This window comes from Nymphaea colorata, chromosome 4 (genome assembly GCF_008831285.2).
Source record: "Nymphaea colorata isolate Beijing-Zhang1983 chromosome 4, ASM883128v2, whole genome shotgun sequence".
NCBI classification, from domain to species: domain Eukaryota; kingdom Viridiplantae; phylum Streptophyta; class Magnoliopsida; order Nymphaeales; family Nymphaeaceae; genus Nymphaea; species Nymphaea colorata.
Window position 1 is genome coordinate 21,773,754 of NC_045141.1, and position 14,492 is coordinate 21,788,245.

The following is a 14,492-nucleotide window of genomic DNA, read 5'->3' on the forward strand; positions in this document are numbered from 1 at the left end:
TAACTTAGGTTGACTCGACCAGGTCCGATAACTTACTTTTAATATTATTTTCACTAGGAACCATAAAGTTGGAAGAAGTTAGAAGCAAACTGGGCATTGTCCCAACCACACTTAGCTTGAAGGGCTGATACAAGGACAGCACTCATGGCAACGGAAAAGTTAAAGGAGATGTTGAAAGATTCATGGAGATAAACAAGTCAAGGATACATTCTGATTGTAATCGTGAAGATACGACTGTATTAAATGCATTGTAATTACCTTGGATTCTCACGAATCAATATGTGGTAACTAATGTATTCGAATTTTGTAATTCAGCTATATATCTCAATGATTCATTGCTTTAAGAAAAAGAATTTGCATGTGCCATCCATAGCCAGCAATGTGATTTCAGTGGGAAAATTTATTTCATAAAGCAATTGTATTTTTGAGTTCATGCCATTAGAATTTCTTATTAAGGATCTCAAACTGGCATGGGTGCTGCTCAAAGGATCGAAAAAACACGACAAGCTGTATCTGGTACATGTGACCTTTAGATTTGATGAAGTTTTCAAGAAGGGCTACTTGGTGCAGAGAGCAAGTTTGGATACAAATATTTCTTGCTTGTGGTGGATAATTTTTCTCGATTTTTCTTGGTTTTTTCCATTGAAAAGAAAATCAGATGTGCATCAATATTTTGTGAATTTCAAGTGGGTAGTGGAAAAACAATTGGGAGAAACCATTGGTGGGGAGTTTTGAGGAAAAGAATTTGAAGGATTTTTAGAATCCAATGAGATTGTTCACAGATTTTTGTGCCCTTGAGTGCCTTCCTTATCAAGAGAGCTATCTCCCATAATCCTGTTATTGCCCAAAAAAAAGGGAATAAATGTACATAACTTGGTACAAAAATATAAAAACTGAAAAATAAGATCTAGTTAACAATTACCTTTTCCTACTCAACTGCTATGCACTGCCGAGTAACAATTCAATCTTCTTGCAAGATTATATGTATGTATCATCATGCACTTCTTTGTAACTCACCTATCTAAAGTGGTATCTTATTGAAGTCATTTTCATTGATTTTTCTCAAAAACCGTCTCTACAAGTTCGATCAAATGACAGGCAAAAATGAAGATGCATATTCTAGGTGTTTTGCAGAGTGCCAGTTGTTGGCAGTCTGGAATCTTCAGTATATAGAAATTCAAATAAACCAGCCCTTATATATGCTGCAGGGTTAGACGATTGGATTTTTAAGATTTTTTCAATCAGCTTAATGACACATTCATCTTGAGCTGCCCAATCGATCTGCGGCAGTTCCATTGTACAAACGACAATATAATTCAAATGTACTGAAAGACCATGTTCCGATGTATATTTAGTTTCATATGAGAAAGAAACAGAGATAATCTGATTCCAAAGGTAAGAAAGAAGAGGAGATCAGGACGACAGGATCAAGTAAGCCAAAAATTCTTCAGCTTTATGCCTTTTCTTGTTTTCAAGCTTAATCAAAGCACATAAACCTCTTCCATTTTAGCACTCCCAATGATAGGATGTAATTAAGACTCTCCCCTTCTAGCTACCCCTGCCACTATATAGCTCGCCATGGTGGTTGCACTGCAGCAGCAGATCACAAGACGCTGTAAATCAATTCAAGTTGAGGGCAGCCATTAATTATAGATCTAACCATGGAAGCTCCTTCCATCTTCCAGGTCGACGATCGCATGCGCTCCAAAAGAAGAGAAGCGTTCGAGCCTCAGAAGATAGCGTTGGGGCCCTACCACCCTTCCTGGCCACCAGTCAACCAGCTGAAGGACCAGGCGTGCAGGAAGCTGGTGGACAGAAGCAGATGGAGCCGCGACGCCTTCACCAACGCCGTGCTCAGCAAAGAAGCGGAAGCGAGCAAGTGCTACAGATGGGACGGCGGCCATCCTCCAGCCAGCCAGGCCTTCAGAGACATGCTCTTGTTAGACGGCTGCTTCTTGCTGGAGATCATCAGCGGCAAGATCATCAGCTCCGTCCCTTACTTGGAGCACCAGCAGATGCTGATGGACGTGCTGAAGCTCGAGAACCAGATCCCGATGGTGGTGCTGCGGGAGCTCTACAAGTTTGAGCACAGCAACGACCGGGTGGAAGAGTTGCTTCTCAACTTCTTGTTCACGCCCGCCAACTACTCGGGAATGTTCGCTCGTCTGCTTCAGAAGATGCACGACGCGAGCCATGTTCTTGACGCCATGAGAATCAAGATGTTTCCCGGCATGATCTTGACCAAAGGAGCAGAGCCCGGACTGTTGTCTCTGCGGAAGAGCGCTTCCACCAAGCCAGGCTTTGCCTTCGCCGCCCTCTACAGTGCCACGGAACTCCTCGATGCTGGCATCGTCCTGTCGCCCGACAGTTCCGGCGCAGTAGAGTGGGCGGAGGACTCCTCCACCCTCAGCCTTCCTCCCGTCACCGTCGCACCGGGAATGGACGTCCTGTTTCTGAACATGGTGGCCTTCGAACGCGGCACCGGCGACTGGCGGCAGCCGGCGACCTCCTGCTTTCGGCTCTTCAAAGACCTAGTGCGCACCGCCGACGACGTTCGAGCTCTGCGCTCTAAAGGCGTCCTTGTCAACGCCCTCCCCACGGACGACAGCGGGGTGGTGGACTTCTTCCGGGAGCTCAAGCTGGGCGACGACACCTACGACGTCGATATGCTGTGCGGCACTAAAATGGCGGTGAACGCTAAAGTGGGCTCGAGAAAGATGGCTCGATATTCTTCCATCGGCAACGCCTGCTTCAAAATGCCAAGCCCTTCCGAGTCCCTCGCCTTTGCCGCTGGCCTGGTTTTGCTTCTGCAAACGGTTCATCTCATCCAACTTTATACCAACTCTCCTAAGAGCACTTGAAAAATTCATATACATCTATACTGTGATACCTTACGACTGTATACTCCCATAAGTCATATGCATTTGTTTTACTTGACCGGTTGCCATGTCAATTGGTTTAATGACTTCAAATAAATCTTGCAAATATTGTTCTTGATCCCATGACACGCCATTGGCTCACAACTCCTCAATCTGATCTGCTTATACGAGTCACGACTGTGTTTTTGTGCGAGAAAATAAGAAGTGAATTGTATAAATTAAGCATGGAGCAAGTGTGACTTTTTGTTTGTTTGGGATTGGAATTATGAAAAAAAAATTGTGTATGTGTGTGCATGTAGCCACTCTCCTTTGTATCTTAATTTGTATTCTCCAATAATATTTGATACACTTTCAGGCTTATCACTAATTATTTCATTCAAGTTTGTCCTAATAACTAAATGTCGTGTGTTTACGTGTCAAAGATCTTAGATCTCTTTTGTAATATTTGGACGGCTAGGATTTTCGTTTTTATATTATTTTTAAATTATTTTTTAAACTCATTTTTTTTTTTGAAAAATAAGCTAATAATTGGGCCACAGAATTCGTTAAGGAGCCTGACTCTACGCAGTGGCCGTCACATAATGATACCAACATCTGTATCTTATTAAAAAACTGTTTCTCATAATTATTTTCAATAATTTAGGAAAAAACAAAAAACCACTCTAAATATGTCACCTGTCCGTTAACTTTGTGAAATCGATGACTAGTGACAGTCCCTAATGTCGAGATCATGACTGACACTTGCGTGTGAGACCAAACAAATTAATGAGAAAGAAGATCCTCTTGATTACAATGCTACTATTCAAGATCACCAGAAATATGGCGTCTGCATATTTGCCAATACATAAATAATCTCCACTCCACATACAAGGCAAGGCAGGGGAAGGTCTAAGATCATTTCCAGGAGGAGAGATGGGGAAGGAGAAGGGCCGCAAGGGAAGCATGCTGAAGCTGGCAAAGGCAGCACAGAAGGACCTGTTGGCTATGGCCAGGGAGAGAAGTTTCTGGGCTCCAGCCTGCCATGGATGGATGCAGGTGCTCTCGAGAGAGGCGCTCACCATGGCTGGCAGCAATGCATGTCCCCTGGGGTTGGCTCCAGCCAGGCCAGGAATGAGAGTTGAGGCCTCCTTGGCCCACTTGACAGTCCACATGAGCCCTTATGCGCTCGTTGAAATCCTGATGAATACTGTAAGACTTTCCACTCCCGATCTTCTTTCTTTCCTTCTCCTTTTTAGGAATTTCGAAGCGCCATGCCACATGCATGTTGGTGCGGGAGAGCCCTCCTTAATTGGCAATTCTTTGAAAAGTACAGATGTTTCTGCATCTTGGGACGCATGATATCGTATTAATTTCCCTTATAGCTCCAGTGAAGTTGAAGCGAAGCGTACTTGTTGCATGCTACATAGAAACAATTAACTCCGATTATTGTCGTGCATTAACTTCGATTGACCATCTGCTGTACGCAGAGTCTGTGGGAGAAGGCCTTCTCGACCATGGTCGTCAAGGCACAGGAGAGCACCCTCCAACAAGGCGCAGCCGATGACAATTACGATGGCGCACTCAAATGGGTCTCGTCTCTCTCCCTCTCTCACACAACATACTCAATCTGTTTCCCATTCACCACATCCTTAATCACCATGAATTGGACTCTGTTCTTCAGATTACTGCTGAATTTCTGACGCCGGCGCCAATGGCGCCAAGACGGCACTTCAGCTTCGTGAGATTCTGCATGAAACTGATCACCGCCAAGAGTGAACACCACACCTGGGTGGTGGTGGATGTCTCGAAAAGAAGCAGCTCCCTCCTTCACCTTTCCCATAGGAGACGGCCATCCGGATGGATCATAGCGGTCGACCACAATGGCTACACCGTGGTAAGGCACTACCCATCCCGCCAGTTACAATATTTTCCTTCGCCTGAAAGAAAGAATCTTCATAGGCATCACCGATTCTTTTGCAGTCTTTTTGAATCCTCAAGATTCTGCAGTCATTTTTCCCCTTGCTAATCAGGCGGTCATTGATCTCTTGCACTTGTAATATGTATAAGGTGACGTTGGTGGAGAACGTCGAGGTTGAGGACATCAACGGCGGGGCTACTGAAGGTGGGTCGTCGGCGTATCAGAGCACGGTAGAAAGTTGTGTAGCTTTCGGTGCCAGGCGATGGGCCTCCGCTCTCGAGCGGTACGATGGGCGTCGCCATAGCTTCTTCCTCGCCGAGCTCCCTTGTGGAGGTGAGCACCATTCATGTTATTGTCGGGAAAAATCTCTCCACAGACGCAGAATTTAGGTGTTTTTTTAAGCACAAATTGGTGGGCATAGTAGCTTTTTGTGACCACCAGGAAAGTGCATGCTGCCATGGATCGATTATTACTATTATGATGGATGGATTGTTGCAGTTGTGCAAGATTTTGAGATGCTGGGAAGAATGTCAAAGCTAGGGGAAGATATGGTGACTGCACTCTACAGGAACCTGAACAACTCGCCGACTCAGGGGACGCGGTCGGCTGCAGATCATCATCGTGGGTCCGAGCACATGGTGCTGGTAGTGCACGGTCCAAAAGATAAGCCCGTGTCCACCGCTGTGGTGACCCTCCCCTACCGGCCCATCGACGTCTTCAGGTTCATCATCACCAAATACATGAAGATTAGAGTAAGTCGATCCTGACCGTTTATTTTCTGTCATCGACGGCTGAGACAACTGAACTCTCATCGATTGGTCGCTGCTCTTCCAACAGTGACTTGGATCTAAAGCAGAATCCAACTTAAAATGCTGATCCGAATCCAAATACAGTCGAGAATTGAGAAATCTGATCCCAACCAGCATGCATTTGGATCTCATATCTAGTTAATGTTCTTCTTGACCTTGTTGTTTGGTGAAACAGACGGGAGGGGAGGTGGAGGTATTGGCTCATTTCCCTATATGTGTGGAGGGCAGATCCTGTCTTTCCCAAGGACCAACTAATCTGTTCCATTTCATGGATCTTCTGAGAACCACAAAGGTTCTCTCTCTCTCTCTATATATATAAATGGTAGCCCACAGTCTGATTGTTATTCTTATTGCTTCCCTGAATGTCTCATACGTATACATCTTTTAATTTTGTTAGGAAGGAAGCATTGAAACCATAGTTCAAGAAGCCTTCTTCAATTCATTTGAATCCTTTGTGGTGTACAATCGAGTTGCTGAGAACTTTGGTAGCATGGGAGATGCCCCTGTTTCTCCTTTTGGCTTCATCATCTTTCCTTGCGACATGAACATGAACAGATCGATTTTGACCTTTAGTACACCAATCGTTCGACCGGTGGACAGCAGCCCGGAAAAGCAGCTAAATGAGGAGTTGGCAAGAATTGTGAGTGGCATCAAGACGGGACTTTGATCAGCATTTCAGTTCACTGCTACTGATCTGTTTATGCTTTTTTCTGCTAAAATATTTTGACATTGGTAGTATCCATGTAGATGTTGTCCTAGTATTCTTCTTGGCTCTTCAGATGAAGAGTCAGCGAGGATGATTTATTGATCAAGCACAACTTGCTTTATCATTGACGCCATCAGCCTCTCGATTCATTTACCAGTCCTGATCTTGATTCTCAACGCCATTCCTCTCCCGTTTAATTTGACGAGAGTGCTTCCTGTAATAGTTTTATGGAGCTACAAAGTTCCATATATCCTCAAGAATGATCATGTACATATAAATTAACATCCTCCAGCCATTTCTTTTAAACTTCGAATGAAAATTAAACGATATCACAACTGTTGAGATTTTCTTAATATCATAAACAGGTTTGGAACTACACTGCATACAACCCAAAACTCTCATCCGATTTCTCCCACATCAATAGAGAATTCATGTCTAACTTACAAAATCCTGAACCTGATCCAAATGAACAGTTAGTCTGACAATTCTTTGAGTCCAAAAATGCCACATTAGATTCAGATCTTCTGGTCCAATCCTTTTGCCACCATATGAGTTGATAGAGACAATGAATTAAAGAGGGTGGGGCTGACCACCAAGCCTTATGGCTTGGGGTAGGGGCTGGTAAGCGGCTAGTCTTTATTTCAAGTGTCAAGGACGTCAGGCAACCTTCTATTCTGGATCACAATCACAGTGGAAACAAACCCTGAAGAACAAAAAATAAACCTTATACTCTCCAGAGAGAAGGGATTGAGTGAGAGTTTCGACTCTTTGCTGGGTATTGGTTTCCTCCGCTCAACCGAAGAAAAAAGAGAATGACAAGACACAAGCTTGAACCAATGTCTTCAACTTGACACTTCTCACATTCACCTATTCATGTTGGTGGTATGTGGGTAGGCTTGCAAACAAACACGCAGTGATCTGTGGGTAAGGTTTCAAATCTTATGGATTTCGTATAACTAAAATATAGTAAATACCAAAATCCTACACAATAAAATTATTGGTGGAACTTCAAGTCCATTTGCAACCTATTGCTGGTGGGCCAAGTTACTTGTTGAGATGGAATGTCAACCGCATTGCACGTAACCAATAGCATAGCCAACTACTTAGAGGCTACCGCTCTACTATCTTATTTAAAATATGGAGGCCAATATGGGGCCGAGTTGGTTTATACAAGACAAAATTTAGCATATAAGCCCCCACGTTGCGGTTGCAGTGGTATGACCTGTATTGGCTGATGTAGGCCGATACTGACATTGATAAAGTCTTTTTTTTCAAAGTTGTTCGAATATAAACTAATGCCTTTTTAAATTTAAGGGTCTATGGCCCCTTGTTTTTCGCCCCTAGACACAGAATCCGGCAAATCTACCTCAGATTGCTTTATTTGGAAATACGGACACAGTTTTCATAGAGGGTGTTGGATAACACGGATGCTGTTTTTTTTTTTACAGTGTTTTGTTTTATGAATCTGTTCACTCTTTTATAACACATTTGTATAACAATATGTTCCAAGGATGCAACATTCCTGTAAACCAATACCAAATACCCTTATATGTATTAACATGTTTGAACTTTCACAAGTTCTGTAGTCTATATACGTGCCCAAGTAAATCTTATGACCAGACTTTTGAAAACAAATGACTTCAGAAAATGCAAATATAATTGTACAATCGTCTGCAAAACAAATATTCTGTATGTTTATATGGTGATTGTGAACTTGGAGAATGTGTTTGGGTTGATTCTTAGATGACGTTCATATGCAACTATCTTGTCTATGAAGTAGGAGATTGCGGTGTAATCCAAGCAAAGCTGCCCTTTGTGGTATGAATGGTTTGGATATAATCCCTTGACGATTGAAGTTTGAATTCAAATAGTCAGGCTGGATATCAAACTTTTACATGAGACAGTGATCAGACTCACATGCTGCATATGGTTTTGCTCACAAAGCCATTGGATATCCAAGTCTGACCCCCAGCCATACCAAAGCTATCTCCAATTTGATCCGAATACATATAGGATCATTCCCTCTGCAGACTCTCTCTCTCTCTCTCTCACACACACACACACACACAAAACCTAGGGGCAGCCCAGATATCTCCGGAAAGGAGGACATTGAGAAAGAGAAAGGGTTGGTTGCTTATACTCCAAGTCCCCATGAGCACCGAATAAAGAAAATGCATCCGAGGAAAAGTTGCTAGCTTCTCATCCTTTGGAAACAAGCAATTCACAGGCAAAAGGAAGAAAGGAAAGGAAAAGGAAGAAAGAAGAAAAGAGAGAATCAATAACCATAAGCTGTCTATTTACACAGACTTGTTTGTACAGCAAGCAACTAACTGTTGGGTACTCTGAGAATTGGATTCATCAGAGCTGGGAGAAGAGAAAGGGAAGCGGCCATGGATCTTGAGGGGCCTCTGTATACAAGCGCCAAGACTGGCGGACTCAAACTCTAGCATCTCCCTCTGCAAGTACTTGCAGTAAGCGTGGAAGGTGGAAGGCGTGACATTCAATTGGAACCCAATTCCGAAGAGGAAATCAATCTCCAAACAGTTCATCTCTTGGGTGCTGATCCCACCCACTTTCGCATAATATGCATTGTTGTAATACCTGCAACAGGCACCATTTTCTTTGATCAGAAACTGCAAATGATAAAATCTTTTATTTAGTCACTCGCTGTCGTGTAACCTAAGCAGCCAAATGGAAGAATTCAAAATCTAAACGAGTTTCTGTAAAACTATGAGAGATGAATAGTCCCCAAGTAGATGTGCGGTGGTGATTGAAAACAGATCGTCGGCAAAAGTATAATATGACCAGATCAGCCGTCGGTTGGATTTCTAATGCAACACGTGAGTGCATCCTTTGCCGACAATTTATATGGTGGCAATTGCTGCTCATCACAACACACTTTTTGGCGCTTTATGGAAGGGCCAAGTAGCGGCGATAAGGACTCCGGTTGTTTGGTAGGAGGAGACTTGTCAATGCCGCAGAGTTGATGTAACGTCACAGAATATAGAGACAGACTTGTGAACATCACCATGTTTGATCCAATGCGGAGTTTGAAGCTCACAGGAAAAGTGTTCCGTTGCCCAAGCGAAAAGCTCATTTATTGCCAAGAAATCAAATTACTGAAATTGACGTATCCCACTATAATTTTCCTAACAGGTAATCTATTAAACCGATCGAAACAAAAAGACTTGCGAGTTTTCCAACAGATGATGGAAGAAGAGAAAGCAGAGAAGCAGCCAATTGGTTAGTGACTGTGGTAGACAATATAATATGCTAAATCATCTTCTCAAGAGAGATTTATAGCTTCAACCATTCACTTTTTACGGTAGACAGGCGCCACTGTATGCATTAATGGCGTACTTTCGTCTGCATTATAAATGATTGCATGAGCCCCACTGGCTCCAGTTGGTGGCATGAATTTCTTTCCCCTTATCATGCTAAAGCAAATAACGTAAAATAAAGAACAGAGCTTGCAAGAAACGAACCCTATTGAAATAAAATAAATTCTTATATTGAATGGCTCCATTGACAATGCAAATATAATATGTGGAGGTCATTAGAAAAGAAAAACAATAAAAAGGGCAAAGCCTCTCTGCCATGTGCCTGGGTTGCTGCACCAGAAAGGCTACAACCCAGACCAGGCTGACGTCCCACTTCAGACTCTCACCTCAAAAAACCACCGGTTCCAGACGGGCCAACTCTACCGAACCTGCGCCATTAATGTTCTTAGTCACCGCTTATCACTTTATTAAAAGTGCAGGGTGAAAACTGTAGATCTCTTTGCAAAGGCGAGTTACAGATCAACTTCAAAATTACCAAATTGTCCAACCATATTTTTTTGCCTCATTCTTTTTGCATTTTGACACTAAGGGGCGGAAGTTGATGCATTTTGAGATTGCCAAACTGACTAAATGTTTTAAGCAGTTTTACCAACTATAATATTTTCGAATAATGACATACATAGTGCTCTGTTGAAATAAAATAATGTAAGTGACGTTGACAAGGAACCTGAGTGGTTGCCAGAATGGCAGGCGTCGTTTGGACATGAAATTGACCCCACGGCCACATGGCTCGCCAACAACACACCATAAGTACCATTTACTAGAAAAAAAGATGCTAACATGAGAATTCAGCTTTAGAAAAGTAATAAATGTTAAATAATGAGTATCATACGTTTAGAAAAGATGTTAATGTAGTTTTAAGTGAGATTAGTGCTGAATCTTATTTTCATATGAGCAAAAAATGATTAAATAGATATACGGAGTACAACTACTATTGATTCTAATCATGGGACATGAAATGCCAAATATTTTAAGGCTTGGACAGCTGTGGTTGGGTAGAAAGAGCAACAACACACTGGGCCATTTATTTATTTTCTTGTGAAGAATGCGATTTTGTTGATGGTAGAAATGCAGCGGTTCATGGTTGGAAAATTGTACTTGAATGATACATCTCCTACACTATATATCAGTTTCTGATTTGGGATTTGGCCCTTTCTTTAGAAATTATGCTGCTGAAATTAAGTTCTGTAAACTTTCGGCAGAAAAGTATAAAGGAAATACAAAGTTAACGCAAAATTTCTATCTTTTGTTCCTACCGACCACCTGATGAGTAATTCCATCTATTCTACATTCATTAAGTGCTTGGCAGAAAAAACAGAGCGAAATTCCCTTGTCATTTCCACTTTCTAATAGGTATGGTACTGTGACTACTGCCGACGGCAATACCACGGCTATGGACGGACGAGCCAGGCACTGGCTCTGGCTAGGAAGCTAACGACTCGTAAAGATCCGAGACAAAAAGGCAAAACCCGATAAAGAAATCCGAATCGTTCACTATCCAGTAATGAGAAAGGGAAATGAAGGGCGGGAAGGGGGAATCTACTTACAGGTCGTCCATGAACTTAGCTGCGACCAAGACGCTGGTGATGAGGAGGCGGTGGACGTTGTAGGAGGTGATGGGGATGGCCGGCTGACGGCTCACGAAGCGATCGAGGTAGATGTAGGCGACAATGAAGCAGGATGGACTGCAATTGGCATAGCGGAAAATACGCTCCAGGTAGCTCTGGATGGAGATCACGGGCTTGCACAGGCCGTGGAAGACGGAGACCTTCTGGGGAGGCGGAGGGACCGAATCCAGCGGCGAAGTGGGGGAAGTGAGGGTGGCGGCCGACGAGTCGTTGGCCTCCGCCACTCTCTGCAACAGGGAGGAGAGGTAGGTGACCACCTTGGGGATGGCCTCCGGTTGGTAGATCTCCGCCATCTCTGCCCCAATTTTTGGCCCTCTCCCCCCTGTTTAGTGAGAGAGAGAGAGAGAGAGAGAGAAAGGGAGAGAGAGAGGGAAGGTGAGCGCTACGTGGAATAGGAAAAGGCGGGTTCGCTCCTTATATGCATTGTCGTGTGGCCTTACTTTATGTGAATCTTTCTGGTTTTTTTTATCCACTCAGTTCACACACAGCAAGTGTCGGCATTCTCATTTTTATCAAATCCACCTTTCGTTGTTAATAGGAACGTACCAATTTGTTCAAGTGTCAAATCCTAATAAGAATATATATATAGTTATATATATACCAATGTCAGTCTACATCGTCCACGAAATTAGTCAAAACATTGACAGATCCTGAAAATTGTGAAAATTACGAAGATGGTAAACTGTAACTTGCAGTAAAACCTGTTTAAAAGCTCGCTTCAAGTGAAGTAGACGACCGGAGAATGAATGTTCAAACGAAAAGTGCGATTGGTAAGCAAGATCTTCTTTTTTTAAGAAGCTGAAAGGCCAAAACCAGACAGAGAGATGAAAGAATAAATTTTAACTTCAGAACTCAGATCTCGGTAGCTCCATTTTTCTTCGGTGCAGTTTTCAAGGTAGAAGTTAATGCACTTCTCAAAATCAATGTCTTGGTTTCAAGGATAACTCTTCTTCCCATTCGTGCTTAAGTGGCGGAAAGAATTGTTCCACAAGCTTCATTTATTATTTTTTCAGGAGTTGCGGGTTGAGATAACTTTGTTGGCGAAGCTTCATGTTCAAGCGAATCCGGCTTGATTTGATATTTACTTGAGGAGCGTGGGGCGGATCGAAGATGGGCCTGTGACCCGCCTGCATTTTGGAACTTCGAATCTGTTATGGTTACGGATCGTGTTGTCGGTGGCATCTTAGGCAGTAATCAATAATGTTATGTTATCCGGTTTAGCATAAAAAAATCGGATCCTTTCACGCAAATTTTTTTATAAAGTCGTCTATTTGAGGATTGGTATTGGTTATTTGATTCCGTAAACTGAATCTGAATCTGAATCCAAGTCCAATATCCAAATGAAGAACGATAAAAATCTGACCTGGTTCGTATAATTGTAGGATCTTATGCCCAAAACATAAAATCTAATTAAGTTTGGATCCGACCCGAATCCGAACTAGGGTCAATCCTGCAACAGGCAAGGCAGTAGCAGCAATGCTGGCAGTGAGCAGGCTACGGCCACAGCTATGTTGTTGCTACACTCGATCGCCTGTTTCCCATTTGAAAAATACACACACACACATGGGCCTGCACAATTCACAGTTGTCTCAAACCAACAAAGACTTTACTGTTTCTCAAGCAGACCAAGATGACAAACTGGCAATGGCTACTTTATATCAAAAGAACGTGACCCATCTCTCTCTCACATTCATATCTTTAAGGCCAATGCAACAGTTGCTGTGATAATAATGTAAAAGGACAAGGCAAAGGAGAGAGTGAAACTCATCAGTAAATTTTCTTTACCTTGTGATTTCTGAGCTTCTACATGTCCCTGTAATTGCTCATCAGGAACATAGGAAAGCCATAGTTCAGAAAAGCGTGAAAAGTTCAACACGTTATTACTCTTCAATAGAAGTCGTGGGCCTCGTGGATATTGGCCTCAGGCGTGGCCCTGTGGCTGAGAATCACAGGCTGACCAGATGTGACTGCTCATCATGCTTGATTGCCAACCCGCGATGAAAACAGTGGCAGAGCCGCAGAAAGCAGCATGTGCTAAAGCATTTTTCCTGATAACCAAATTCATTGCGAAAAGGGTAAACATATCTAAAGAGAAAAATACTAATCAGCAACCACATATCGACAGGGCTGGAGTTGGAAAATACTGTAGAAATTAGACATGCCAAACTCGAATCTTTCAGCAGAGAAGCCAGTGCCATGAGTTGAGCAACTCATTGCACCGCACCAACTTGGTGGGATTCAGAAGCCACCACTCTTTTTCTGTAAGTTAATGAATGAACTTCACTTCAGTTTGCATATAATTTTAATCTTGTTCTCTCATTAGAAGCAGGACCAACCGGCTGCAGAAGATGGCAATTGGCAGAAAGACTCATCAGAGTACCACGAAAAAAGCTAAAATGAACAAACAAATCAACAGATCCAAACAAGGACGAAAAGTATTTTGGTGATCACAGGATGACACGAGAACAAATTCCTTCTAGTTTTCTTGCAGAAAAAAATGGCAGATAGTCTTGCCTATAACTGACAAAAGATGGATGGAGGGTGAGATTGTGTTGAGCTGTGAACTCAGCATTGAACAAGGCATGTGAGAGGATGGGGGCAACAGTTGGCTCCCAACAAGGCTCGAGCCACACCTCAAAACAAAAGATCAATGACCCTGTTACTAGAATCCAACTTCCATTCACATTGGCATAGTGCCAAACTGTGGCAGAGCTCTCGGCGAAGAACTCGGGGCCTAACTGCGGGCCCAATTTGACCTGGATCTTATTGTCATTAAACAAACAAGATCTGAGTTTGGCCATAAGGGGAATTTCCAAGCAGTATCCAGGTCGGATCCACTGGGTCCAAATTAAATTATATGTATGGAATTGCTTTGAGAAGCTTTACATCAGATCTAGGTCCCATTTACAGTCAAGAAAATGGGTCAAGTATGAAACTGGGTTACAGTTTGCGTCTGTCGCTTATGATCGCCTCTAGCTGTTCGGTTTGAGCATGAGCAGATGCCAAATATATTTTTCTCGCACAAGATTGATTCATCTCTCTGTAACTCGAGCTTTCAGATTCTATCCAATCACACAGGGCAGGTCAGCCCTTCATCATCAAGTGGGCATCTGGAGAAAATGAAGGTGTTTAACAGTAGAGCTTGCAGAGAATGGTTCTTTTGATGTCTGTTTCACCTAAAAGATAAATCAAACTATAGCTAAACAGTTTTAGATTTTGAAAGAACACTGAA

General features: G+C 42.8%; 3 protein-coding genes across 3 annotated transcripts; 2 read left to right on the forward strand and 1 right to left on the reverse strand.

Annotated features, from left to right (window-relative positions):
- Positions 1–1,546: 1,546 nt before the first annotated feature.
- On the forward strand, positions 1,547–3,000 carry LOC116252995 (UPF0481 protein At3g47200-like). The gene has a single exon (XM_031627679.2). The coding sequence runs from the start codon at positions 1,662–1,664 to the stop codon at positions 2,859–2,861; it is 1,200 nt and encodes a 399-aa protein (XP_031483539.1). The 5' UTR covers positions 1,547–1,661; the 3' UTR covers positions 2,862–3,000.
- Positions 3,001–3,791: 791 nt separating this feature from the next.
- On the forward strand, positions 3,792–6,252 carry LOC116253245 (homeobox-leucine zipper protein ROC7-like). The gene is made up of 7 exons (XM_050077601.1): positions 3,792–4,067; positions 4,346–4,447; positions 4,540–4,752; positions 4,926–5,109; positions 5,275–5,528; positions 5,761–5,877; positions 5,983–6,252. Exons 1-7 carry the CDS (start codon positions 3,792–3,794, stop codon positions 6,250–6,252), a joined length of 1,416 nt encoding a protein of 471 aa, XP_049933558.1.
- Positions 6,253–8,551: 2,299 nt separating this feature from the next.
- On the reverse strand, positions 8,552–11,672 carry LOC116252169 (cyclin-U4-1-like). Its single transcript, XM_031626273.2, has 2 exons — positions 11,180–11,672; positions 8,552–8,892 (listed from the first exon to the last, which is right to left on the reverse strand). The coding sequence occupies exons 1-2, from the start codon at positions 11,551–11,553 to the stop codon at positions 8,589–8,591; spliced, it is 678 nt and encodes a 225-aa protein (XP_031482133.1). The 5' UTR covers positions 11,554–11,672; the 3' UTR covers positions 8,552–8,588.
- Between the last annotated feature and the right edge of the window lie 2,820 nt (positions 11,673–14,492).

What these genes read in the sequence shown, in the direction of transcription:
- LOC116252169 (XM_031626273.2), bottom strand. Translation starts at nt 11,553, where the DNA reads ATGGCGGAGATCTACCAACCGGAGGCCATCCCCAAGGTGGTCACCTAC. An exon ending in GCTAAGTTCATGGACGACCT is followed by an intron (nt 8,893 to 11,179) that starts GTAAGTAGATTC and finishes TGCCTGTTGCAG; the next exon opens with GTATTACAACAATGCATATT.
- LOC116253245 (XM_050077601.1), top strand. Translation starts at nt 3,792, where the DNA reads ATGGGGAAGGAGAAGGGCCGCAAGGGAAGCATGCTGAAGCTGGCAAAG. An exon ending in ACCACAATGGCTACACCGTG is followed by an intron (nt 4,753 to 4,925) that starts GTAAGGCACTAC and finishes AATATGTATAAG; the next exon opens with GTGACGTTGGTGGAGAACGT. An exon ending in CGCCGAGCTCCCTTGTGGAG is followed by an intron (nt 5,110 to 5,274) that starts GTGAGCACCATT and finishes GGATTGTTGCAG; the next exon opens with TTGTGCAAGATTTTGAGATG.
- LOC116252995 (XM_031627679.2), top strand. Translation starts at nt 1,662, where the DNA reads ATGGAAGCTCCTTCCATCTTCCAGGTCGACGATCGCATGCGCTCCAAA.